The sequence below is a fragment of the Fusarium pseudograminearum genome, chromosome 3 (assembly GCF_000303195.2).
Source record: "Fusarium pseudograminearum CS3096 chromosome 3, whole genome shotgun sequence".
NCBI classification, from domain to species: domain Eukaryota; kingdom Fungi; phylum Ascomycota; class Sordariomycetes; order Hypocreales; family Nectriaceae; genus Fusarium; species Fusarium pseudograminearum.
Genome location: NC_031953.1, coordinates 5,970,513 through 5,996,510, shown reverse-complemented (window position 1 = coordinate 5,996,510; position 25,998 = coordinate 5,970,513). Strand labels below are relative to the sequence as shown.

The window sequence follows — 25,998 nt, the reverse complement described above, 5'->3', positions numbered from 1 at the left end:
TCCCGTATACATAATAGTGGCTTACCTGATCTTGATCTGCAAATATTACATTTTGCCATGCTTCAGCTCCACACCGGCGTGTGAAGAAAATGCCACCCAAGCACGGCACAGTATCTGAGGATGTGAAGAGGCATTGCTCGACCTAGTCATGAATCCATGGAGCACCTGATATACAGAGTATGCCTCAAGGATTGTGTTTCCAGCATCTGTGTATCTCCACAATCTTGGTCTTTGTCCAGGTATCGAATGACGTGATTCTCCTCTTGAAACGAAGCATAACATGCCGATAACGGGCTTTTCGGTCAAGGGAATGGTCCAAACTGGAGTAGACAGACGATCCCCTATACGATGCAACGTGATGCGATGCGATGCAGGGAAACCCTTAACGTGCTGTGTGCCAGTGAGTGAGGCCATTGCATATCCACCAAACGGGGGAAATGCCACCTCGCTCGCTCTCTTCCTTCATCTCCGTCGATCAATCACACCACAATTACGTGACTGGAAAATCACATGCGATTGGCATAGCAGAAGTAACAACTCCCCTGCATCTTACATACATCAATGCAGGAACCCGACCAAATGTGCTGCGCCAATCGCCTCTCGGACCATTGTAAATAAACTCCGTGTCCCCTGACTGAAACCGCTTTTGACGCGTTGACAGCTGTATCAAGACACTATAGACCTGGAGTGCGGTTGCAAGGCCATTGAACATCATGATAGTAGGTAGGTCCGCGCGTCTCCCTTGTGGGATGAACAGTGTCGTGTTAGATATTGGTACGCTGATTACCGTAATCATTAATAATCCGTTGTACGCTTGTACTCCGTAAAATGTAACGGTCTGTTAAAGATCCTTGCTCTTTCACAAATAGGCTCTCAACTTTCATTTGATAGTGACGTCGTATTGATAACCGCTGCTCTTTGTCGTTGAGTTTGAGTCCTGGGCCAAAAAAAAAGCTGTGTGCAAAGCGTGACAGAGGGGTTTCTAGAAATCGTCAGAGCCAAGCCATGAAAATGACTGTCCGGCCTGTTACGCTTCATTGTGTAAAAGACATCCAATCATCGCTCATCTGTCGCTATGGTTCAGTATCACAATACATGCGCACGGTTGATAAAATTCGGAGCAACTTGATGGAGAGGTGCTTCAGGGTAGCCATGGAGTAATTTATGACTTAAACCTAGAAGCCATATGAGATGTTTCTTCATCTGTGATTCATATTAGCAACTGAACAAATGCAACGCAGCCAGCAGGCCTTACCAGCATTTGCACCAGCCCCACAGCGAATGCTGAACCACATTGACGGGATTGATGTCTCCCATAGATCTTGTGTTGGCCAGGACTGCCAAGTATCGGCATGGACGATAAGTTGATGCCAATATTTGCTAACATAGGCCTTGGAAGATTCGAACCCCGCATAGTAGCTTATGCAGAGTACGTGCGCATCGTTCCTGATAATCATACCTAGGAACAAGAAGATACTTCTTGGCGATCGCTCGAGATTCATTGATGCATTCGAAGACAGTTGATGACTGGTTGGATAAGTTCGAACTCCTGTTGGCGGACCATCTTGCTACCTCATCATGAACTGACAGTGGCATTTATGTGCTCAAACCATGCCCAAAATAGACTGAGCCTATTCGTATCGTTCTCAAGTAGCTCACCTTCGGTTGAGAATCACCAGTGGTAAGTTCCCAGCAGCTAATAGAGTTCAGCCGCACAGTTTGGATTGTAGTGATGGCCATGCCAACGCTCTATTGATATATCACAGTCTAGACATGCAGTAGTCCTGACCCTTGATATTGCTTTTTGTGGAAAATGAGCTGAGTGGCATGGATTTACTGTTTAGTCTGTCGATCATAACAACATGCCGCCCGAGGTCCAAGGAAACCTCGGCAGTTGAACAGACACTTCTGCCAGCCCTGTAAATATTCCCGACGAGCCCCGTAATGCTCGTCGACGCCCTCTGCTGCGTTTGCGGACTGACTCGGGTTTCAACACGCCTAACTGTGCCGGAAGAGATCCTCGCTAGCCTCGCTAGCCTCGCTCGCCCCGACGACGATTGGCACTACACCTAACGCCAGGCCATTGGTTTTGAATCTGATATCATGGACACGGGACAAAACGCCGACTGGGCGTCTGCCGTAGACAAACTTGGATCCGTGCGTTGTCAAACATCACAATGAAGCGCACTTACAAATGCTGCTAGACTGTACAGTAGTTGTGCTATCCCAGCAAGTGGACTGATTGTTTCGTGTAAAAAATCACCAGGTAGGCAGAACTCTTGAACAGGTATCGACCTGCAACCGTTAGGGCACGGCCGGCCGGGGAACAGATCCTAGAGCCGCTAAACGAGGCCGTTCGTGGTGATTGAAGGCTTAAGGTTGGTCCAGAGAGTTCACATAGCACCAGCCAGCGCGCGGATAAATTCCACGATGTCTTGGAGGCTCCAAAAACACTCTACCGTACCGGGTTTCTAGTGTCTGCCTGTTAATAGTACGCTGTACCGTAACTAGCTGAGGCAGTATCCGTAAGTCGGTATTATTCTTGTCGGAACCGGGAAATGCCGTACTAGATCCATTGCTAGGTAGTGAACTAGTGCGCGAGTTTTGCTTCTGATTATCTCCCGCCCGCTGTCTGTCTTTATTACTCGTAATTGGCACGGCCCTCTTCGAGGGTTGTGCGCGGCTGGCATTTCGATACTGGAGTTGCTGGAGTTCCTATCTGCAATATGCAATGCTACGCTGCCATTGCGCGTAGATCACAGGCAAATAACCATAAATTTCGCAAAGACTGCAGAAGGGACAAAGCCATGTTGGCCATTGCCAAGGTGCACACGAGTGATCTCGCCAGATTCGCTGATCAGAAAGCTCCCCAACAGGACTCCAAATACTGTTTCCTTTTCTTTTCGCAAACTCCACCAACAGAGTGGTTAACAGATTGACGATCGAGCGCCATAGGCGGCGCCTCCAAGTTTCAGGTACCATCACCAAATATATCCAATAAGCGTGATTCCCGTTCTTTAGATTGGCAATCCGTGTCCAAGATGGCGCACTACTGCATGAACTAAGACGTTGCCTGCATGGGTAGCACAGCAAACTTCAGATCCGCGTCGTGTTGCTTTGATCTGCTTCACCATCATTGTAGATTGCTTCCATTCACACCCAGAGTTGGTAATCCACTCAAGATCAGAGATTGCCTTGTTGGTTAAGAGTAGTGGGACATCAATCTCACGTCACGCCCCAAATAGATATGTCTTTGCCAGCCGCACTGGGCCTGCATTTGCCGAACGTCATGAGAAAAAGTGAGAGAATGACGTCGAATCTAGGTCCCCTGGCTGTTTGCACACAAAAATCAGATAGCAGACTTGGTTCTTTCGAAACCTCGCGCTGATCTGCTAAACACAACGGCTCACCGAAGCTAATACGCAGTGTTCGCCCAGCAGGCGACGTAGTGCTAGTCTGAGATGAAATGTTGTGACGTACTCGCTCACGGCTTGAACAATTGCATTTGCTTTTGTCTCTTCAACAAAGTTAGCGTGCCGTGGGGGCAGGGCTTCATCCCTGCTGCGAAGTCGGTAGGGGACCAAGCGGACCAATCCTTTTTTTTGGGCAGAGGAAGCGGCCCGGTGCGACTAGAAACCACCATAATTGGTCGCTACAATCATCATTATCGTGACAAACAAGAATATTGTAGATCAGCGTGGGAGACGGAGACTAGCGTAAAGCTTAGTACGTATTCCGTGTGTTGAGGAATGAGAAACGGAAGCGTCCAAAGCGTTTTGTACCCGGCTCGTTTGGTAAACCGTCACTAACAGGCTCTTATTCTCATAGGATGGCTTGTGTATCCGTCGGTGGAAGAGCAACAAATCTGACGGCCCGTCCACTATCAGCGCCATCCGTTTGTCGTACCCGTTCCAGCACTTGTACCACAGTTGATCACAGATCATCATCGAGTTGCCGGAAGACCATATCCATTAGCTTCAGTTTGATGTGATGAGACAAGATAAAGTTTTCGGATCATGATGAGAGACTTAGGTAGCCTTGGTGCGCATCACGTACTTCAGGTTGGAGGCACGTAGTCTAACAGCGGTGTCTCTCACCATTATGTGCGGGCCCGGATATACGGTGTAACTTTTTCTTATCCCCACCGAGCGCTTGATGTTCCGGTTGTCCGGTAGCCCAGAGCTCATAGACACGAGCTTGGTGGTGTACTGGAAAAGCTGAATAGCTAATCAGCCTGAAAAATCTTTCGTGGTTAAGTTTTGGACTTGCATTTTGAACTCCGCAATGATACGCACAAGCATGTAGCGTTGTGGAACCGTTCTTCAAGAGTCTGAGCGAGCCAGCAACCAAGGCTTTCCTGGAACTAGATTCGAATCTGTTACTAACGAATCGGGTATCACTGTTCAGAAATGAGAATGCAATTCGCGAAAGGCGAGGATCGGTGCAAAAAGTCCGTTGTTACTTCATGTATCCGTGACGAGGAGACTGTTGGCTGGGTAAAGGTCAGAAGAACCCGAAGAGACAAGCTGGGTTGAGTGGAGACATCTTCCGGACGGAATCCTTGTGGGTGGCTTGCTTGCTTGAAGCAAACTGCTTCCAAAAAATGCCTGCCGTTGCACTCGTTGCACGATCAGCCAACAAATTACCCAAGCAAACACATGCGCGTTGGTGGTATGTAAGGACTTGGTTTCGGTTACAAGCAGTTGATGGTGATAACGTGATCTCGACCTTCTGCAAGGAGATATGCGGACGTCGATTTACGTCCAGTTGCAAGGGCTGGGGTCAACCAACTGCTGTTTCCCGACTTCCCCCCTGTTAGTGTCCAGACAAGCATGGAGAAACCTCAGAGACCAACTGGGGGATGTAGGTGAATGAATGGGTTCTGGTTTTCGGTTGTGAATTCGCCTATGCTGAACTACCAGATTTCGAAACCGAGACTGGGTGTAATCAACAGGCTAATGGTAGCTGGTGATATCAAATGTCTTGGGATTCCTTTGTTGCCAGGCGAGAGAATGCCGGCAACCTGCGAGATGAAGCACGATGCAATGCCTGGCCATAACGTTCGTTTTGTTGAGTGGGGCTGGGTGCGGAATTGCTTTGATGATCGTATCATACCTACACCAGGTAGGTCGTGAAAAAGGATTCACAATCGCGATATACCGGACAGGCACCCCGTTCGCAGATCGTTATATGCATTGAAAAATTTAAAAATTGCGTAGAAGGTGTGTTTTGTTCCTGTTGTTTGCTATAGCTTCGACATCCGATCGCTTGTTGGATAGCGTGTATCAACCGAAGACATTGCTACACCGCGAATCGACAGACCACAAGGGCTACGGTTGCGGGGCGTTAGCAACGGACAGACGGGCGATCCATACATAAAGGTACGCTATGTATTGTTGATAGTCAAGGTATGGCATCGACGCCTTGTGTTTGAGTGCCAAGATGTGTATGAATACAGACGCTGTGCCTCACAAACAAGCACTATGTACAGTATTGGCAAGGTTTTAGGCCGGAAATATCAATGAAAACGCAGGTGAGGCTGAGAGACCCCAAGGTAAGGCTGGATTTAATTGTGTGTAGGAATGAGAACGCACAGCCGCAAGCTAATAGTGTGATTGGACTATCTGAAGTGCCGTTCAAATCCGTGATTGACAGTGAGATATCACTAGTTTAGTTGACGATTGATCTCGGCGCTCTTGCAATCTGCAAACAAGACACTTGGGCGGTATAACAGGGTTGGGTATAGACAGGGGTAAAGCCGTCGTTGGTACCGGGGAGGCTTCGCGGAAGCAAGGTCGATGCCAAGGAGTCAGGGATCATGTCCACCCCCTAGCCTGGCAGTTCTGGCAGTTGGCTTGGACATCAGCCAGTCCCTGTCAGAATATTCGAAAGGGGATTGATGTCACTAGCCAATCTTTAGCGTGAAGGCAAAGGTCCGACTTCGAATCGCGTTTGAGCTGCAAATTGAGAGCATGGAGATGCGACAAACGAAAGTGAGGTAAAGAAGCAATGACGATTGCAAGTGCAGCACTGGGTCCTATGGGTCTGAAGCGCAATAACCTTGGAGGTGATCTGGGAGTACTCCGTGTCGACCCATCCGAAAAGACAAGTAAGGATCAGGGTCTTTTGTCGATCTATGCTCAGGTGTCAGTCAGTGACGGCGAGGAAAAAGAAACGTTTTGCGGAGAATATTGGATGAACCGCTGCAGCACGGGTCGTGTCGTGGTGATGCTCAGGAGTGAGTCAAGCCAATCATCTAATAAAACAGTCAAAGCCATCAGCTTGCAGGAGCAAAAAGTCAAAGCGAGGGGGGGGGAACGCGAAAGTGAGGCTTAACTCAAGACCTGCAAGGCAAGCGCCAGGAGGTATCAGTTACGGTGTTGGTGCTACCTGCCATAATGATTCATGTGACTAACTTAGTAGGTAGCAGGCGCAGATTTGATGACATTTGACAGAAGGTGTACTCCGGGCTCTTTCCATTTGCGTTCACCTGCCGACGGCCTACCTATCTAAATTTGGCAGAGACATTTAGAAAATCTAGAAGCCTCTGCCCCCGTCCTTCCCCATAGACCCTGCATTTTCAGGAAATTCAATATTTTGCGTCGATTGAATGATGTTGATACTCAGATACATAGTACTGTCGCCAGACGCCACATCGCGTGGTTTACTGTTCTCTGCGGGGGGTTCCAGAGCATTTAGAACCATGTTCGAAACGCCAGATTATCGAGTGTCGCTGCAATGGCGCCGCCTCAAACAACAGTCTGCATTTTCAAAACGTTGTTGATCGCTTCGTGCGAGTAATTACTCCAAGTGCGTACAGCGATTGTACCGTCATCGTACTTCCAAGGAGCTGCCTACGGAGTGATAGTGTCATTCTGGCATCCTAGCGAGAACCCTGAATTTTTCCTTTTCATTTTCCCTTATTTGTCTCATTCCTTTTCCCGACGCAATGATCAGCAGCTAGTGGATGACGAAAGCATGACTGACGGCAGATCGTGCTCTGGGAGAGGCTGTGTCGTTAGATGAGCAAGCAAACTTGGGCCCTTCTGTGTTCTGTACTTCATGTCATGGATGACATCGAGTTCCCGGGAACCAATCGTTTTCTCACTGGAAGAACAGGAGAAAGGGGCGCAACGTCCACCAGCTAGTATTGTCTACGCCATAACCGAACCAAGGAGACGCCGTCTTGTTCGAATCGTGCGCCGAGTGGCATACTAATTTGGAGCCGGCTCTTAAGTTGAAGCAATTGGTGTGTTTTTTGGTGAATCTAGACGCTCGACGGCGCCGACGTAGTCACCAGGTGTGCGGTGATCCGAGTTTGGCACAAACAAGTATTTGTTGGGTTTACGGACAGAAACATTCAACATGCCGTGATTATTGGTTCATAACGCTCTAATGTTAGGTTTCAATGGAGCACTATAGAACGCGAATTGATAAATCCAATAGTTGGCAACGAGGACATAATAGTAGATCCAGCATGGCACAGCATGGCATAGCATGTCATCCGAGACCGAATATACCCGCTTTTTACGAGGCAGCCTCTGCTCTGTGCGTGCTCTACTACTATTGTGGCCCAAGCTGTGCTATCAGCTCGTTCGGCGGTTTCGTGGGGAGTCGGTGACAGCAATAGCTTGCGGCTGAGACGGTCTCGTGGGCCCAGGACAAGTCGCTGCCCGTCGTTGAAGATGCGAAAAAGGGGACTGGGATATCTCCACAGAGGTTTGTTTCTATTGAGTCATTGCGGCAACCGATTAAGTCAGCAGATTCCTCGCTCCAGGCCTGGCTGGCTGGCCATGCAGGTTGGTCGAACTGTAGCTCCATTGCGATGCTGAAGCGAGACGCAGGAGAGTGCATTGGCTCGCCCATCTTGCATATCGCCTGCAGCCCAGCTCAGGAACAGGTGAACTAGGGCTCGACTAAGTAGAAGAGGAGGCACAAAACAGGATCAAGGGAGCCAATTGCATCAAATGGTTGAAAAATAGTTTCTCGGCTGTTTCTTGCGTTGTCGCCCTTTGCGCTGCCGTCTCGACCTACCCGGCACCGCTGATATTTTACACACATATACGCTTAGCATGAGTGATAGACTCCCTTGATGTTGGGATCGTGGCTCGACCGTTTACGGCTTTGCTTCGGAGTCCACGCAATAATCTATGCATTTAGCCATCATCGCATGGCTAAAAATACCGTTCATATTATAGCTGCAGTATACTTTACCACAGCAACAACGGTGGTATTCAATCCGACAACCTGTTACGCTAAACTGTAAAATGAAACCGGCAATAGTTCGTGTGATGAGGGCTCCCATCCAGAGCGGTCACGTCTTCTGACTCGGGATCAATTCTCCGTCCATGATGTTCCTTTTGTGGTGCGAATTCCCATGTATAGTCTTGTACGATAACAACCCCTCTTCTCTCTTACGAGGCCAGTTATTTTACGAGCTCAACACGACGCGACACGATATGCACAGACGATGCATGAGAGAGGAGAGAGGGAACTTGTGGAGTGGAACCAAGGCCGTTGATATCTAACGTTATTCGATGATAAGTGAAAGTCTGTTCCAAGGTTATTGGATTTTTACTTTTCTTGGGAAATTCACAATTTTTTTCTTAATTCTTATTCTTATCTCGTAGCGCAATCTGGCCTGTTTTGGTGAAGTGCCAGTGTTGGTGCTTGGTGCGACGCTCTCAGAGACATATCTCTCTCCCTCGGTGGTGATGGACAGCCTCGATGATTTACGGCACACACACTGTAATAGGAACTCATAGTGAAAACGGGTCCATTCACACTCCCCTCGTCTCTCTCCGCGAGCCAAGTCCAAGGGGCCATTCTCTTTCGCCCTAGAGTGCTTGCTCTTAAAAGCTTCGTTGTGGCCTGGTCGAGTCTAACTCACCTGCCGGACCACCGGGCCCTTGATATCGGCTCAGAAGCATTTTTTTAGCTGCCCAGACAACAGGGGGATGCGAGCAGTTAGCTCTCTTGATCAATCGAGCGAGAGGCCCCCAAGCCCCTGGTAGCTGCACCGTAGTGGGAAAAACTCCACTGTCTTACGACGGTGATATGTAAGTAAAGGCGCAGCATAGTAATAAAGTCGGGTAGATAAAAGTTATGGTTACCTAGGTAGGTTGGAAGAGTGAAGCCCCCCCTCCATGAGACCAGGCACAATGGCTCTCCAGTACTCTGTACCTGCGTACTGACTGTACGTACGTAGGTACTTGCAGTAAAACGCCACTCGTCACTTACGGCGTCTGTTTCTCCACTTCTCACTTCTTCTCTCTCGAGTGATTGTGACTGTTGTACCTTGAGAGGTCTTTGCCCCCTGATCAGTTTCACAGGGGACCTGGGATTGGATTTAGGATTGGGGGCGTGGGGTTATCTTCCCGCCGACCTTGCCCTGGCACCTTCAACACCAAAAAGCCCACATCGACCCGTACGCTATCTCCTCCACCCCCTGGAACTTGGGACAGACCGGGGGGCCCCTGAGCCGACAAAAGAATCCTAGACAGCGAGAAAGAGAGTAGAGCCAGAGGACGGAAAAGAGGACTCCACTTGACTGACGAAAGACGTGGGTGTGGTGTGGTGTGGCCACCAGACCCAGGAACTGAGAGAAGAGAGTCTCGCCAAAAGACTAGGTTAGTAGTAAGAGTAAGAGTAAGGTACCAAGACTACCAGGTCACTACCGACTAATAAAGTGAATGTGATAATACCGCCGCGTTCCCCAGACCCCGACGTTTTGTTCCCATCTCTTCCTCCTCGACTTTTGACTCGATTCGATTCGACTTGTGCCTATTTCAACTTTGTCTCTTCTCATTGTTTGTTGTTAGTGTGTGCTTGGGTTCCGTTTACGGTTTTTGCATTTCACGTATTGCTTCTATCACTGCTTCCGACAAGACTCTGCATCACAGCCAGATATAATCCGTCATCGCCTGATTTGGTATCGAGCTCTCACTCTCACTCTCACTCACCCTGCCGGTCCACCTCAACCACTTCATTCCATCAAACTCTTGGTCAGCGCGGACAGTTAGACGAACGACCACACTCAACACCAAACGACGATACATCGACGAAACCGAAAATTGATTGCGATTGGCCAATTGGACTGAACAATTCGACACATCACTCAGTGTTTGAACTTGGACAAGGTAAGCTTATACGAGGAAAAACCCTAGCGAGCAACACCAATTTGTCTCTTACACCGCACTGCCATTATCTTGTTTTTGTCTTTTTTTTGTCTTTCCTTTTTCCACCGTTGGTACGCAGGTACCACATGTTATCCGCAGCGAGGCACATGCACATATAGTGTTTGGGATGGTCAAGCAAGCATGCGTCTATAGGTGCATCGCAGGCTACATACAGCATGCATATGGGCGGATCGTGCCGTATGTATGTATGTATGCTTCAGGCGAGAACAGCGGGCTTGTTTCTTGTCGTGTCGTGTTGATGATCTGATCTCATAGGATCCAATACGAGACGAGGTGAGAGGAAAGACAGTACTATTGTTATATGATATATGACAAGATGTGATCAGATGAGGAAGGGAAAGGAAACGAGGCACGCAACTGTCCTGGGCAGTCCACCTGGATTGGATGGAAGCCCAGGGCTCGGTCCAGTGGTTCCCTTCCCTATCCCTACCCTCTCCGCACTGCAACTACCTGCCTGGCCTCAACGTCCCGGGTCCTTCTCCGCCATAAGCCCCTCCATTTTCCAACGTCTATCTACCCGACGCCTTCGCTGCGGAGCAGGTCCCCCCCTGCCATCTTGAGCATTCCTTGACACTCTCCATCCTGTCTCCCTTCATTCCATTTCTGTTCTTCTTACAACAATCAACTCACTCATATCCTCCCATGTGACTTACTTGAATTGACCGACTGACATTCTTCCTCTTTTCCCCAGCCAACCGACTTTCCCTCCCTCGATTTTCTTGTTGCCGTGGTGCAATTCCATCAGACCTTGTCCGAACATCATCACGACTTACACCATTGACATCGACAAAGTACATCAACTTTCAGCCCGTACGCATTGTTCTCTTGGATATCCTGGTACAATTGATTGTTGAAAAAAGGTCAGGAAGGAGCGAAACAAAGGAACGAAACAGAAAGGGACGGATCGATACTCGGATCGAGTGGTTGTGTAGACCAACCCGGCCGAAGTGTCCCCCAATGATCTAAACGACAACATCGATTGTCAACGGCAATCGCACGCAATGCTCAGCAACCAATCCATGCGAGCCAGTCTCAAGGTGGCACCTCTTACTATCAACAAATCTCGAACCGATTTATCTGGAGATGCTTCATCGACCTCAGAGAACGACACCAGCCTCTACTCACAATCACAAATGACACCACCCGCTACTCCAAACGGCTCGCAGGAAGACCTGTCACCCGCTCCCTCACCTCAGTACACTCCTCCTCCAGTCTTCCACAACTTCCTGCGAGCCTTTTATCCTTTTAACCCTAGCTATGTTATGACCGACTCGAGCGTGACGTTGCCTCTTAACGAGGGCGACGTCGTGTTAGTGCACTCTATCCACACCAATGGATGGGCTGACGGTACATTGCTCATCTCTGGTGCCCGAGGATGGCTACCAACCAACTACTGCGAGGCCTACGAGCCTGATGATATGTGCAGCCTGCTAAAGGCTCTTTTGAACTTTTGGGATTTGCTTAGAAGTACATCCGTCAATGACAAGGAGATCTTCGGTAACCAGGAGTTTATGAAGGGTATCATTGCGGGTGTTCGATTCTTATTGGTAAGTTCATGCAAAGCGCTATAATTAATTATCTTCTAACAAAGTTTATAGGAACGAACAAACTGCCTAAATAAAGATTCCCTGTGCATTACAAGGAGCGATGCATTGCGCAAGTGCCGCAAATCTCTTCTGTCAGAGCTTTCATCACTAGTCAAAACTGCTAAGCGGCTGCAAGAGACACAACGCCTGGAAATTACTCCCGTGGAAGATGTAAATGACATAATCGACGAGATGATTCTCAAGGCGTTTAGAATTGTGACAAAGGGTGTCCGCTTTTTGGATATACTTGAAGAGGATCGAAGGGCACGTGCACCTGCAGCTGTAACTGTCATGGATACAGTTCAGGAAGAATCAAGTGTTCCTCCAACACCACCCGCTGATCAGTCGACTTTTGATGAACAAAGCCAACGAAGCCCCATTGATAGTGATTCTCAGACTGCCGCTAGTGTCGCTGCTTCTGAATCGAGCGATGCCACACAGGTATCAACATCAATATTCTCGAAACGACTATCGTCACTCAGCTCTCGCACAGGCCCAAGCTCGCATAGATTATCTCAAGGAAGTCTTGCACAAGCGCACCGCTTATCAGCTACAATTTCCCACAGAGTCTCGCTCGCTGGACCCTCGTCAGTCTCGCGAGCTCACCATCTTGTCACTGAACGTCTTAACCGCAGCCACGACACTTTCCTCTCCCATTTGGGTTCTTTCATCGGGCGCCTGCATCTTCAATCCCAATCCCGCCCCGAACTAGCTTCAGCTATCCGCCAGTCCGCATTATCTGGTGGAGAATTACTTGCCGTAGTTGACGGTGTTTATGACCACATTAACTCAAGCTCAGAGGCTCTCGCCCAGGCTCGATCCACTATGTTTGCACGAATCCAAGACCTCGTCTTTTCTGGCCGCGATACCCTGGTCAGCGCTTCCTCTGAGGATGCTGACTTGATCATGCCCCACGACAACACACTACTTCTTGCGTCCGCTACAGGCTGTGTTCGAGCCGCCGGTGATTGCGTTGCCAAGGCAAAGTCAGCAATCGAACGCATCGGCGATTTCGAATTCGAGCTCGAGTCTAGCAGCCTCGGAATTGATCTTAGCATCTTGGACATCGACATGGACGAGCGAGCAAGGACACCGTCAGTTTCGGAGCACCATGCGGAGAACAGCGCATCTGATACTGTCAGCGTTGCTGGGTCAAATCGAACTTCAAACTCCTCCAGACGCCTCACTGTCGTCGCAATTGACAAGCCCCTCCCCGAGGTCCCCCAGGTAACGACACCTACCGATGAACAGCCCGTTCATCAATCGCCTGGCTCTTCTCGACGCTCATCAGTTGTCGATGACAACATTTCTAGCGTTGCATCATCTATTTCCTCACTACGACCCTCTCTCCCCCCTCTCCCCAAGCTTTCCACTACTATTCTGTCAAGCGACGATTACAGTCCTGTTGATAACCATGACGGCGACTTTAACTCATCTTCCCGATTTGACAGTATGGTTGCCTCCAGCGCCGGCAGCAGCGCCACTTACCTCAGCCGCGACTCTGAAGTCAGCATGATTTCCCAGTCATCAACACGGGCTACCACGCCTGACCATGCTCTCGCTCCCCAGAAGCAACCTTCGTTGTCAAACTTGAGCAATGGCGGCAGTTCGTCCCATGCAGAGGAAGTTGATGTTGAGTCAAGACTCATGGAGAAGACCTTTGCTCATGAGCTCATGTTCAACAAGGAAGGTCAAGTCACTGGTGGTTCCCTACCAGCTCTTGTCGAACGCCTCACCACTCACGAATCTACCCCTGATGCCATGTTCGTCTCTACCTTTTACCTTACCTTCCGCCTTTTCTGCACACCAGTCCGATTTGCCGAGGCGCTCATTGAGCGATACGACTATGTCGACGACTCTCCCCATGTGGCCGGGCCCGTCCGCCTGAGAGTATACAATGCTTTCAAAGGCTGGCTTGAATCCCACTGGAGGGATGAGACCGATCGCCACGCTCTTGACTTGATCATGCCATTTGCCGAGTTCAAGCTGGCCTCTTCTCTGCCTTCGGCTGGTCGACGTCTATTTGAGCTCGCTCAGCGTGTGTCTGGCGAAGGCTCTCTGGTGCCTCGCCTCGTTTCCTCAATTGGCAAGACCAACACTGCTGCTTCATACGTCCCCGTTGACACTCCTTTGCCCATCCCTGCCATTACCAAGGGTCAACTCAGTCTTCTTACTTCTTTCAAGATGGGCAACGCTCAGCCTAGTATCCTTGACTTTGACCCTCTGGAGCTGGCCCGTCAGTTGACCATCAAGCAAATGAACATTTTCTCCTCTATCCTCCCCGAGGAGCTTTTGGCTTCGCAGTGGATGAAAAAGGGTGGAGTCGACGCCCCCAACGTCAAGGCCATGTCGTCTCTTTCTACCGACCTGTCCAACCTCGTCGCTGAGACCATTCTTCAGCAGCAAGAGGTCAAGAAGCGTGCGCAGGTCATCAAGCAATGGATCAAGATTGCACACCAGTGCCTTGAGCTTCACAACTATGACGGCCTCATGGCCATCATCTGCAGTCTTAACAGCAGCACTATCAGCCGCCTTCGAAAGACTTGGGATACCATCTCTACCAAGCGAAAGGATATGCTTCAAACCCTCCAGGATCTGGTCGAGCCTTCCCAGAACAACAAGGTTCTGCGAACCAGACTTCATGACCATGTTCCACCCTGCTTGCCCTTCCTCGGCATGTACTTGACCGACTTGACATTTGTCGACATTGGCAACCCTGCTACCAAGCAGATGTGCCTCGGCCCTGAGTCTGAGGAAGATGGCGCTGGTGGCATCACTGTCGTGAACTTTGACAAGCACGCCCGCACAGCCAAGATCATCGGAGAGCTCCAGCGATTCCAGATCCCCTACCGACTTACAGAGGTCCCCGATATGCAGGATTGGATGTCCTCACAAATTAGCCACCTCCACAACAACGAGGAGGGCAATGGTAACGTCCAAGTTAAATACTACCGCAAGAGTCTGCTCCTGGAACCCCGCGAGACTGCCAGCCGACCTACTGTCGACACATCAGCTGCCACCATTGCCGGCGTTGCAGGTACTCGTGCCGATCTTTTCAGCTGGATTTCCCGCGATCGAGGCACGTCGACACCTACTCCTACCCACACATAAGACTTTATGTCTATCACTTTCGACCCAAACCGGGCCATCACTATTTATCGTCACCATCACCGCATGCACATATTACCTCCCATCAGTAACTACTTCATCTTTGATACCCCCCATTTTGTTTGAACTTTCAGCAGATGGGAAACATCGTCATGTTTCTTATGATCTCGACATCCATCAGCACAACGGCGTTAACTCCATTTTGGTTTCACATTTATGTTTTACGGTATTCGGTCCCCATGGCGGGACTTGATAAGAGAGATCTTCTCATGACGCGCGAGCGCTCAGCCCTTTGCGGCTTGAAGGATCCATCGAAATTGCGTTTATGCCAAACGCCTCTGTTATTCCTATAACAACTTTCAGGGTACAATTTCACAATGGAACAGCTTGCACTTTTACCTTCTTTTTCTCAACCTTCTTTCACTTTCCATTTTCCGCACCCTTTTATTATTCTCTTCCGGCGAAGAAGAAATAAGGCGCGGAAAACCAACAACTTTCACGGCACAGGTGCATTCGGAAAAGGCCAATAACGATGGGAAAATTCGCAGGGCACCTGCTGATAATTTGGGTTCTTTTTTAATGTATTCTCAATGACGGAGGGCTGGGACTGTTTAGTCCGCCTACGCAAAAACGAGCGTATTTGATTCTCAGTGTATGATCAGGGATGGCCTGCAGCCTATGGTTTTTCTTCATTTTTCTAAATCCATCATTGCACTTCTGGGAAAGGAGTCTGGTGATACAGGACAGGACTGGAGATGGACGGAAAAGAAAGACAAAAAGGGTGTATTCTGCAACAGAATAGGAACAACAAAAGAATAATAAGGATTCATTTTCCTTCAATTGGTTTCCCATGCATAATGTGACTTGACTGAAATCAGTGTATCTCAATGTGACTATAAAAATATCCAATTTCATGGGTAGTCTCTGAGCGTAGCAATCTAAGACGAATATCTTCCTATATACCATGCATATACAGACAGCTTCTATCATTACAATTGACACTATGGAATAAGCTTCAAGGAAGAACTAGCCGTTGCAGGCCATCGTCTAAATATATAACTGTCAAGCCTAATTGACAAAACTGTCCGTGTCATGCAATGCCATAAATCATCACAAGTCAAAACATAGCCCCTCCAATTCCACTGATCCAATGTGTACACTTCAAAACGCCAAGTATAATTACAATATTAATTAAGTATTCTTGTATATAGTAGTGTTTTAACTTTTAGTTCAAGATTCAATGTCTGTGGTCTTCTTGGTCGTTGGCGCAACGACAACGTCTTCGATCTTCTCGTCGCTGAACTTGAGGTCTTCCTCCATGGAGATGGAGTCTTGGATCTTCATAAAGATTACCGGTGCAGCGATGACGAGTGAGGCGCCGAGGCAGGCCCATGTTGCGGCAAAGATGGTGTCGAAGGGCTTGCCGAGACCGTCCATACGCCAGAAGATGGCAGCGCCGGCGGATTGGATACCCTTGTAGAAACCTAAAATGCCGGGTTAGCGATGTGTCTTGGAGTGAGAAGAGGAAGCCGAACTTACCAGCAAAGTTGGCGGTCTTGCGGCCAGAGTTGGAGAGAGCGCCCATGTACCAGTAGATGCAAGTTTGCCAAGCGGCGTCGAAGAAGCCGTAGAAAAAGTAGAGGATCATGGGAGCGACGAAGCGCTTGGCACCGTCGTCCCAGTCGATCTTGTCATCTTCATTGGCGGGGTTCATAGCAATCTCACGAGGTCGCTGATCCTTTTGCCAGGCGTAGCCACCACCCCAGATAGCGAAAGTCAGAACAAAGAGGACGACGAGCGAGATCTTTGCGCGGACGCTGCGGCGAACGCTCGAAATATCGAGGGCGTAGCCGATCATGAGCGCGCCGAAGATCTGGGCTAGCCAGTAGAGCAGGTTGTTGAGAGCGCGGGTGCGGACGTTGAACTGGGCGAGGTTCATGTTGACGTTTTGGTACGTGTAAAAGATGTTGGAGGAGAAGAACATGGGGAAGAGGAGGACAACCCAGGGTGCGCTGTAGAGAGTCTCCCAGAGGCCCTTGATCTCGGTGCTCCACGAGGGGTTCTTCATGACGATAACCTTTGTGTTGTCTTCACGGACGATCTTGTCGGCGTCGCAGATCATGAGAGCGAGGATGGCACCGATGGCCATGAGGGCGATGAAGGCGGCATAAGTACCATCAGACACGGGACCTGCTTTCTTGTTGATGTTTTGGGCGAGGGGGATCTGTTTTGTTACTTAGTAAAAGCTGAAGGATGAATATGTTTTGGTCAAACTTACAAGAGAACCGATGACAGCACCCATGTTGAAGATAACCCAGAACCAGGAGATATATCGTCCCTTGCTCTGCTCAGGAGGATAAGACATCATGATAGAGCCCTGGGCAGCCCACAAGAGTCCAGCACAAACACCAAGAAGGGCACCAGCAAAGACGACAAAGGGCATGTTCTGAGTATGCGAGTAGCACAAGAACGAAGCAGCGTAGACACAATACCCTAAGCCTCCAATGGAGAGAGTCAACCTCAGTCCCAGCCTATTGGCAAAAGTTCCAGCAAAGAAACCGACGACAGCAAAGGTGCTGTAAAGAGCTGTGTTGGCGTGATCCTGGGCCTCGTTGGAGACCTGACCGCCACCACCGAGACCCGTCAGGGCGTTGAACATGCCGGGGCACAGGAAGCAGACGATGGAGACCATGAAGAGCTGGACTTTTGGTGAGGCGTACCAGAGCTCTAGACGGCCGAGGCGAAGGGTCTTGTACATCCATCCTTTGGGACGAAAGCCGGCAGCCGGTGAATCTGAGTCTGCGGTGTCTGAAGACGCCTGAGCGATGTTGTGTTCCTTTTCGTGTGTAGACATTGTGTGTGTATGTAGGTTGTGAAGTTGAAGTGACCAAGGGTCAATGTCCCCTATGTATGTGGGAGTGGTGAAACCCAATTGAAGACGAAGCGATGAATGTCTATGAACAGATAGAGTAGAGAGAAAGAAAGATTGTCCAGATGAACGGACGTTGCAGAATTAAAGTAGTTTGAAGAAAGGAAGAAAAGATGGAGAGATCGAATCAGTAAAGGCACGCGACTAAATCGCCGTCCGTGTTGACCAAAAATAAACCGAACCCCTGTTTCTTCCCACTTGAAGTTTATCACGAGAAGGCGAAGCCGTTTGGCACTGATGGAATGGGAATTGTCCAGGGGTCTAAAGCTCGTGAGATCAAAAGGTTGGGTGGGACTGGAGAGTGAGAGATGGGGGAAGAGTAACACTAAGGGTAGACAGGGTGGTGCGGGTTAGTTACAGGGATGGTGACTGTTTGGATGCAACAATGGCATGTCGATCTGCTTATTACAGTTCAAGACGGTGGCGTTTTTTTGGTCTCAAAACTGCTGCTAATCTAGACTGAGAGAAGTACTACGTAGTAAATGCGAGCATCTCTTTGTGATTGAGGTTATTGATTGCAATGATCAAGTAACTGTTACAAAGTGATTACATATAACCAATATCTGTAGAGTACCAATGTAGTGAAAGAATTGTTCTCGGCCGAGTACAACTGTAGACGGTATCCAAAGTGTTCGCCAAGAACAAGTACCGCTTAAACGAGAAACTTTACACAGAATCAGACCGAACTGGAAACCATTGTGAGATCCAATCTCAACCGTTCTCGTTATTCCCAGATTCAAAACTCAATCAAGCCTCCTCCATCCTGGGGTAACAATCATCGTCGATGAGAGGCTGTTCACAGCATTAAAATTTAGTGGCGGTCCTTCTAACGGTAACGTCCGCCGATAACTACGTTAGGCATGCCCTAAATGGTAACGTTCAAGTAAATTTAGCTCCGGAGGGACCCAAGAAGAAAGGACGTTGTATGGATGCAACCATAGCGAGGTGCCATGGAAGCAAATGAAACACAGCAGCATTTGCTTCTGTTGCATAGAATGAATGGCCTTTCATCTCGATCATTCATAGCATTGTATAACCCTGTCTAAGCTCGAGGTAATCCAAACATGCAAGATATCGCCTCTTTTGATATTGGTTTCATGCAATGTAACCGACGCTACTGAGTAGAAGGAAGACTCACTGCTTGGGCCCCGAACCCCAGATCATTTTTAGAGCTTCTTCCAGGGGAAAGGCCCGACTGTTAAGCTCCGTGATTGGTTAGCTCATCCCAAAACCCGGGATCCTACAGGAGTGATGGCTTTAACAGGTGATTTTTTGCATGTCGCCAATCACCAAGCCTTACCAACTCTTTAACAAATCACAGCACTTGAGATAACTATAGATAGAATTAAGGTGATAACACGAAGATGCACGTCTGAGTACGAGAATTATATCTTGTTTTGGTGTTTTTCGCTCTCGTCATGTTACCAGTAGTCAGTCAACCCGCTTACTCCGTTTTCTCCTCTCTTTACTTCTCCTCCTAAGACCCGTAATTCCCGGCAATGCCTTCTTGTTCTCGTAACATCCGATATTACCATTGATGAGTCTCGACGATAAGTCTCTCAGTCTAACGCTATTCTAGGTAGGTAGCTTGTAGTTAATGAACCAGCCCAGTTGAGTAGCTCAGCTTTTAGTGGTAATTATCTTTATCTCCATCTCCATCTTCAAAGCCATGACCATACCCAGTTAATTTTCACCCACATGTAACGTTTCTTCCCAATTGCGGATACCAAGATACTACACGCAGTCAATGTCTTGGTCTTTTATCAACTGGTTACAGATCATCAGTCGTCATTACCAACCGTCTGAAACCTGCATGTCCAACTTGGCCTTGGCCTCCGTCAGCTGCCATTTGTCCGTGATAAGTGCCAAGATAAAGCAGCTGGTTGTTCTATGTCAACGTTGTAATGTTGTGATTGCAGTGGATCATAGATATAGGAATGGAGCACTGTCTCCATTGTCCTGATTGTAAATTGCATGTTGTATCATCACTGGTGATTGATCTGATTGTTTGTGACTCTGCCTCCAGGGACCTTGCATGATAAGCTTGGTAAGATGCATGTTCCTGGTATCATGACATATTCCAAGACAAGTCCAAAGTCATGATCAAAGTTATTTGACTACGTATTAGACTTGACTTGAGCATGGCCTTGTCTTTCTGATCTTTCCCTACACCTCTGCCAGACTAATGGGAGAAATCGGAACGACAAAAGACAATTTGATGTAACTGAGTGAACCTGCACATAGGTATAGTCACAAGACTCTCGTTTTTTTGTTGTCATGATACCAGAAACAGTATTGACCAATTTGGGCAAGACTCAGCCCAGAGTTTTCTTGCGATAGGTCAGACATCATGACACTCTATTTCAGTTTCTAGTTTCAGAACATCATTAAAGCACAGTACATGCAGGCCATAGACATGCGTATAGAATAAGGTAAGCATTAATAAAATTTACGCAATAAGTCTGGCATCGTGAGTACCTAAGTTTGAGAAACCTAAGTTTGAGAACCCTCAGCTTATAAACTCTGTTGTAAGCAAAATTGGAGGATAATGCAAAATTGTCAAGGCATTTTGGACGATTGCGATGGGGAGAATGATAGGAAAAAAGACCAATCACAACTATAAAGACATTAAAAAAGGCACTCACATATATATAACAAGAATGATGTGTTCTCAATGTCATTTTCCATCATGATTTCTTTGTCGCATGTTTGAATGGCCTTATGATTACCTGCCCATCACGTGTACCTGACAAATTCTCACGCCCTGATTGGCTCGGACAAGACCGGGCGCCACCCTGACGTACCAGCGGTTTCCGGGAGCAATCGCCTTTAGCACCGAAGAACCGGGGCTGGTTAGAAATCATACTGCAGCTCAGTAGCCTCAGCCTCTGTAGTCACCAAGTTGCTTCTTCTCAACACTACAACCTCACATGCGCCAACCATGTTCACCTCAAGATCGGTAGCAAGACTCGCCCTACGACGAGCATGCTCTCCTCTTCCTGTTTCCTCTCCTCTGAGGCAATTCTCCACATCGAGACCTCTCGCCGTTAGCTACCACTCCTATACTCTTCCCACCCACACCTCTACGCCTCCCAGAAACGACGACGTCCCCGAAACATCAATAGCACAACCCGATCCTCTCCCCAAGGTCCACGAGACCCGTCCGCCTCCCCAACAGCCTCAGCACCCTCAGCCGCCAAAGCAACAAGAAGCTGCGACGACAACAACAACAGCGCAGAATGACGTTCCCGCCACCTCGGCATCAGCCCCGAAGCTAAACGAGAAGGAAGCCCAGAAGCCGAAGGCCGCCCGGCCACGATCTAAGCTACGCCCACGCAAGGCCGCTATGAAATTGACGCCCTCTGCGGTGGATCAATTAAGAGAGTTGCTCGATCAGCCGGAGCCAAAGCTCATCAAGGTCGGCGTAAGGAACCGAGGATGCAGTGGTCTAGCGTATCACCTTGAATACGTCGACAAGCCTGGCGCCTTTGACGAGACAGTTGAGCAGGATGGTGTCAAGGTCTTGATCGACAGCAAGGCACTTTTCAGCATTATTGGAAGCGAGATGGACTATGTCGAGGACAAGCTCAACCAGCGCTTCGTGTTCAAGAACCCCAATATCAGTAAGTTGTTACTTGATTCAACAGTTTTGCCAAGGTACTAACGACTGTTTCTAGAGGAGGAATGCGGCTGTGGAGAGTCATTCATGGTCTAGATTGAAATTGGCGCTGAAACATTGCATATCACCAATGCATCATGAAAAATGGAAGCATCATCATTTACAAGACGACATCATTTGTGCTCAGACGCGGCATCACTCGAAGTTTGTGGCAGAATTTCCCTGCTACGACTAGTGTCATGTCGGAAGTAGGGCAATGAGCAGCATGCATGATGCATCTGCATGTCTCTGTCTTGTAATAACCGAAACAGGAGCCGGCGGGTGGAAGGCACAGGAGCCAGTACCTCGAATCGGCATAATCAACGGCGTTGGGTTAGACTGGAGGGAGGCATCATCTCCCTTTGTTTTGAGAAAACACATTATATTATATACCATTGTACTTCTTGGGTACAGAATTGAAGATACAAGTCATGGCGTAATGACATAAATAAATGAGAAATATGTTATCGGTACATCAATGTCGTCGATATTGTCATTGGAATACCTCATGTTGGAAACATTGCTCTGCTTGCTGCATTTTGATAGACATCTCAGTAACAGCAACAGAACGAGGGTTCCGACGCTTAATTGAAGGCAGCGAGAACGCGGAACCTTTGCCTCGAATTCTTCATACGCAGTTGTGTCATTTTCAATATCAGTTGGTGGCCACAAGAAAACCTGACATTTTCTATCAAAAAGGCGTGCATCCCATCTACTTGTTCTTCTATGTTTCGAAGTGCAGGATGATGATTGATAAGAAATCACATGACTTCGTGATGTGTGTTGCTTTAGATGTTGGCGTCGACCGCGCCCTTTGACGCATCGCCTCCGTACATTTAATAGATTCTTTATAATTCTTCCAATCTTTGGTTTTGTGATCTAAAGACATATCGAGACCACTCAAACACATTGCATTTTATTCTAAACTTACCAGAAGCATCTTGACCACAAGTTCATATACTCTCACCCTTTTGATAGTCTCTTATACAACAATGGTTACTGTCACCAAAAGGCCTCTTGAGGAGCCTCAAGGAGACCGCAAGGCCAAGACTCTAAAGACCAAAAAAGAAACATCACCTACCTCATCCACAACCGACTTCACTACAATCATGGCTTCTCAGCTCGCGCTCATCGAGTCGTCTACACGCACAACGTTCGAGAAGCAAGTGTGGTCGCTACTATGCCAGATCCCGCGAGGCAGTTTCTCCACGTACGGTATCATGGCTGCGCATCTCAAGTCTTCTCCACGGGCTGTTGGTAATGCGCTGCGTCGAAACCCGTTCGCGCCAGATGTGCCGTGTCATCGTGTCGTGGCTACAGGTGGTGCGCTGGGCGGGTTCAAGGGGAAGTGGCCTAAAAATGGAGAGGGGATTACTCTGGATGAGAAGAGGAAGCTGCTGAAGGGTGAGGGAGTGAGATGGGATGATAAGGGTAAGGTTATTGGGACACCGTTTGGAGGTTTCATTTGATAGAGGGATGGACTGAGAAAGGATGCGATATGTTCACCTGGGGGTTGTTGTTGTATGACACGCAATAATGTAGATTAATATCACGAATGGCAAAATTGCCATTGAAGTTGTACCAACCACCAAAAAAAAGTAGATGAATATCAAGTTGAGTTTAAGTTTGCATAGACTGACAGACAAGAATGAAACAAAGTCCGTATTGCCTATCATTGTATCACGCACTGGATGTCCTTCTCCATGGAACTGGATGATGTGGGGAAAATACTCGGTCAACGATTCAGAACCTACAAGTTGAAGATGCCTGTTGTAGCCGAAACCCGGAGACGATGGAGCAGCAGCACAAAGGGTTTCTATTCGTTGCTTCACCTTGAAAGTTCAAAACCACTTCCGACGCGGATTTGCATCACCGGTTTACGATGCTCGGTGGTCTTGTGCCGGGGTCGTAGTGGCTTGAATAGGTTTGGCGGTTAGTCAAACAGTGGATCTGTAAAGCCCTGAGACGAGACAAGACATGCAAGCAAGCTGGATCATGTTGACCGCGGGAAGGATGTTGCAATGTGACTGATGGGAGGTCGCGGGAACAGAAGAGGTGAGTGTTTTGTATGGATTTCAGTCATGCGTGAGATGTTTGCATGGGTATCTGTGCAAGTATCTACGGGATGTATTGCTTTGTACCTAACAGAGATTAAAGAAATAGCTTCATTATTTAATTGTTTTTTAATTTCCAACGGGTAAAAAAGGCTTTACTGCTATACAGTCCCTTACCAGGCTCGTCATGATCTATTCGGCCAATGTCTTTTTCCGTGTCACCAGTCACCACTGAAGCATCCCCAAAAATTAGCCCGACAAATCCCGTGGCCAAAAACAAAACAGTGGACCTCGTCAACCACAGAACAGACGGGATAGGCCCTGGTCAACTGTGGTCTCTTTGGCGGTCCTGATTTGATTTGATACGGTAGCGTACCTTAGCTTCTCGTCATCCGAAAACCTCTTTTTCTACCTCCTGTGACGAACGATACAAGTTTATACTCTCTCCCCTCCCTCCCCCCATATTCTCAATCTTTGAATCCCCTCATATTCCCTTTTTCCTCCTCCCCCCCTCAAAATCACAATGTTCAAGCTCGGCCGTAGTCGCGCTGTGGCTTCGGCCCTCAACGCCTCAAAGGTACTTTTTAATATATCCTTTATCGATCAAATCAAGCTTGTCTTGCTTGATTGGCTTTGATGCAATCTACAAGATAAGAGAACTGTTGCTAACTTTATACCTCCAGTTCGTGGCCCCTGCTGCTCGATTCCCTGGCGTTCAACAACGACGAGCTCTCAGCATTCACGAGTACCTCTCTGCCGACCTCCTCCGACAGGTAAGGTTTTATCTACTCAACCCCCCCTTTTAGCGATCATCGATCGATATTGCGAACGAAAAAGACAAAATAGGACTGGCGTTATCACGATTCTCCTCATCACCAAGTTGCTAACCACGATTCGCTTCAACAGTACGGTATTGGTGTTCCCCAGGGTTCCGTCGCAAAGTCCGCCAAAGAGGCCAAGGAGATCGCTGAGAAGATTGGCAACGATGATATGGTTATCAAGGCTCAGGTCCTTGCCGGTGGCCGAGGAAAGGGTACCTTCGACAACGGTCTTAAGGGTGGTGTCCGCGTCATCTACTCTCCCCACGAGGCTGAGATGTTCGCCGAGCAGATGATCGGCCACAAGCTTGTTACCAAGCAGACGGGTGCTGGCGGCCGTCTCTGCAACTCTGTCTACATCTGCGAGCGCAAGTTTGCTCGTCGTGAGTTCTACCTCGCCATCCTCATGGACCGTCAGAACCAGTGCCCTGTCATTGTCTCTTCTTCCCAGGGTGGTATGGACATTGAGGCCGTTGCCAAGGACACCCCCGACGCCATCAACACCAACTACATCGACATCAACGTTGGTGTCACTGACGAGACTGCCCGCGAGATCGCCACCAAGCTCGGCTTCAGCGAGCAGTGCATCGAGGATGCCAAGGACACCATCCAGAAGCTCTACAAGATCTTCCGCGAGAAGGACTCCACCCAGATTGAGATCAACCCCCTGTCCGAGACCTCTGACCACCAGGTCCTATGCATGGACGCCAAGTTCGGCTTCGACGACAACGCCGACTTCCGACAGAAGGAGGTCTTTGAGTGGCGCGACACCACCCAGGAGGACCCCGATGAGGTCCGCGCCGCCGAGTCCAACCTGAACTTCATCAAGCTTGACGGTGATATCGGCTGCCTTGTCAACGGTGCCGGTCTTGCCATGGCCACCATGGACATCATCAAGCTGAACGGTGGCCAGCCCGCCAACTTCCTCGACGTTGGTGGTGGTGCCACCCCTGCCGCCATCAAGGAGGCTTTCGAGCTCATCACCAGCGACGCTAAGGTCACTGCCATCTTTGTCAACATCTTTGGTGGTATCGTTCGATGTGACGCCATCGCCACTGGTCTTATCAAGACCGTCGAGAGCTTGAACCTCAAGATCCCCATCATTGCCCGTCTCCAGGGTACCAACGTCGAGAAGGCTCACCAGCTCATCAACGACTCCGGTCTTAAGATCTTCTCCATCGATGACCTACAAACTGCTGCTGAGAAGTCTGTCCAGCTCTCCAAGGTCGTCAAGATGGGTAAGTTGCACTGAACCTCGTTTTCTGTTAATTCTGATCGCTAACATGCCTGTAGCCCGTGATATCGATGTCGGTGTCGAGTTCACCCTCGGAATCTAAGCAAATATAACTGCGATCCCCCATTGCCAGATGAGCATGGGTGAGGATATGATATAATAAAGAAACGTGCGAGACTGAGCTCTAGAGAGGCTACGGTTTCAAACAAAACCGGGAGTGGGAATCAAACACTCATGGAAGAGTGGGAGATGTGGGTGGATATTCCTGTTTTTAATTTAGCATGCATCGGTCGGTCTTAGAGCCCGTGGCTCTTGAGGCGTATGATTTCCAGATGCACTCGAATATGTCCGAATGGTTCGATAGAAAGGACGGATGGTTCAAAGGATGAACGGGCGATATGGTCTCCAACAA

The 25,998-nt window shown here is 48.7% G+C and overlaps 6 protein-coding genes across 6 annotated transcripts; 4 read left to right on the top strand and 2 right to left on the bottom strand.

Moving 5' to 3' along the window:
* Positions 1–1,162: 1,162 nt before the first annotated feature.
* FPSE_09815 (uncharacterized protein) lies at positions 1,163–1,502 on the bottom strand (the record flags this gene model as incomplete). Its single annotated transcript, XM_009262932.1, has 2 exons — positions 1,163–1,203; positions 1,256–1,502. 2 exons carry the CDS (start codon positions 1,500–1,502, stop codon positions 1,163–1,165), a joined length of 288 nt encoding a protein of 95 aa, XP_009261207.1.
* A 9,698-nt stretch (positions 1,503–11,200) lies between these two features.
* On the top strand, positions 11,201–14,896 carry FPSE_09816 (uncharacterized protein; the record flags this gene model as incomplete). The annotated part of the gene is made up of 2 exons (XM_009262933.1): positions 11,201–11,746; positions 11,798–14,896. 2 exons carry the CDS (start codon positions 11,201–11,203, stop codon positions 14,894–14,896), a joined length of 3,645 nt encoding a protein of 1,214 aa, XP_009261208.1.
* Positions 14,897–16,123: 1,227 nt separating this feature from the next.
* FPSE_09817 (uncharacterized protein) lies at positions 16,124–17,747 on the bottom strand (the record flags this gene model as incomplete). Its single annotated transcript, XM_009262934.1, has 3 exons — positions 16,124–16,377; positions 16,433–17,117; positions 17,172–17,747. The coding sequence occupies 3 exons, from the start codon at positions 17,745–17,747 to the stop codon at positions 16,124–16,126; spliced, it is 1,515 nt and encodes a 504-aa protein (XP_009261209.1).
* A 3,016-nt stretch (positions 17,748–20,763) lies between these two features.
* FPSE_09818 (uncharacterized protein) lies at positions 20,764–21,920 on the top strand (the record flags this gene model as incomplete). The annotated part of the gene is made up of 2 exons (XM_009262935.1): positions 20,764–21,445; positions 21,895–21,920. The coding sequence occupies 2 exons, from the start codon at positions 20,764–20,766 to the stop codon at positions 21,918–21,920; spliced, it is 708 nt and encodes a 235-aa protein (XP_009261210.1).
* A 552-nt stretch (positions 21,921–22,472) lies between these two features.
* On the top strand, positions 22,473–22,949 carry FPSE_09819 (uncharacterized protein; the record flags this gene model as incomplete). Its single annotated transcript, XM_009262936.1, has 1 exon — positions 22,473–22,949. The coding sequence occupies one exon, from the start codon at positions 22,473–22,475 to the stop codon at positions 22,947–22,949; it is 477 nt and encodes a 158-aa protein (XP_009261211.1).
* A 1,108-nt stretch (positions 22,950–24,057) lies between these two features.
* On the top strand, positions 24,058–25,689 carry FPSE_09820 (uncharacterized protein; the record flags this gene model as incomplete). The annotated part of the gene is made up of 4 exons (XM_009262937.1): positions 24,058–24,111; positions 24,218–24,307; positions 24,441–25,590; positions 25,646–25,689. 4 exons carry the CDS (start codon positions 24,058–24,060, stop codon positions 25,687–25,689), a joined length of 1,338 nt encoding a protein of 445 aa, XP_009261212.1.
* Between the last annotated feature and the right edge of the window lie 309 nt (positions 25,690–25,998).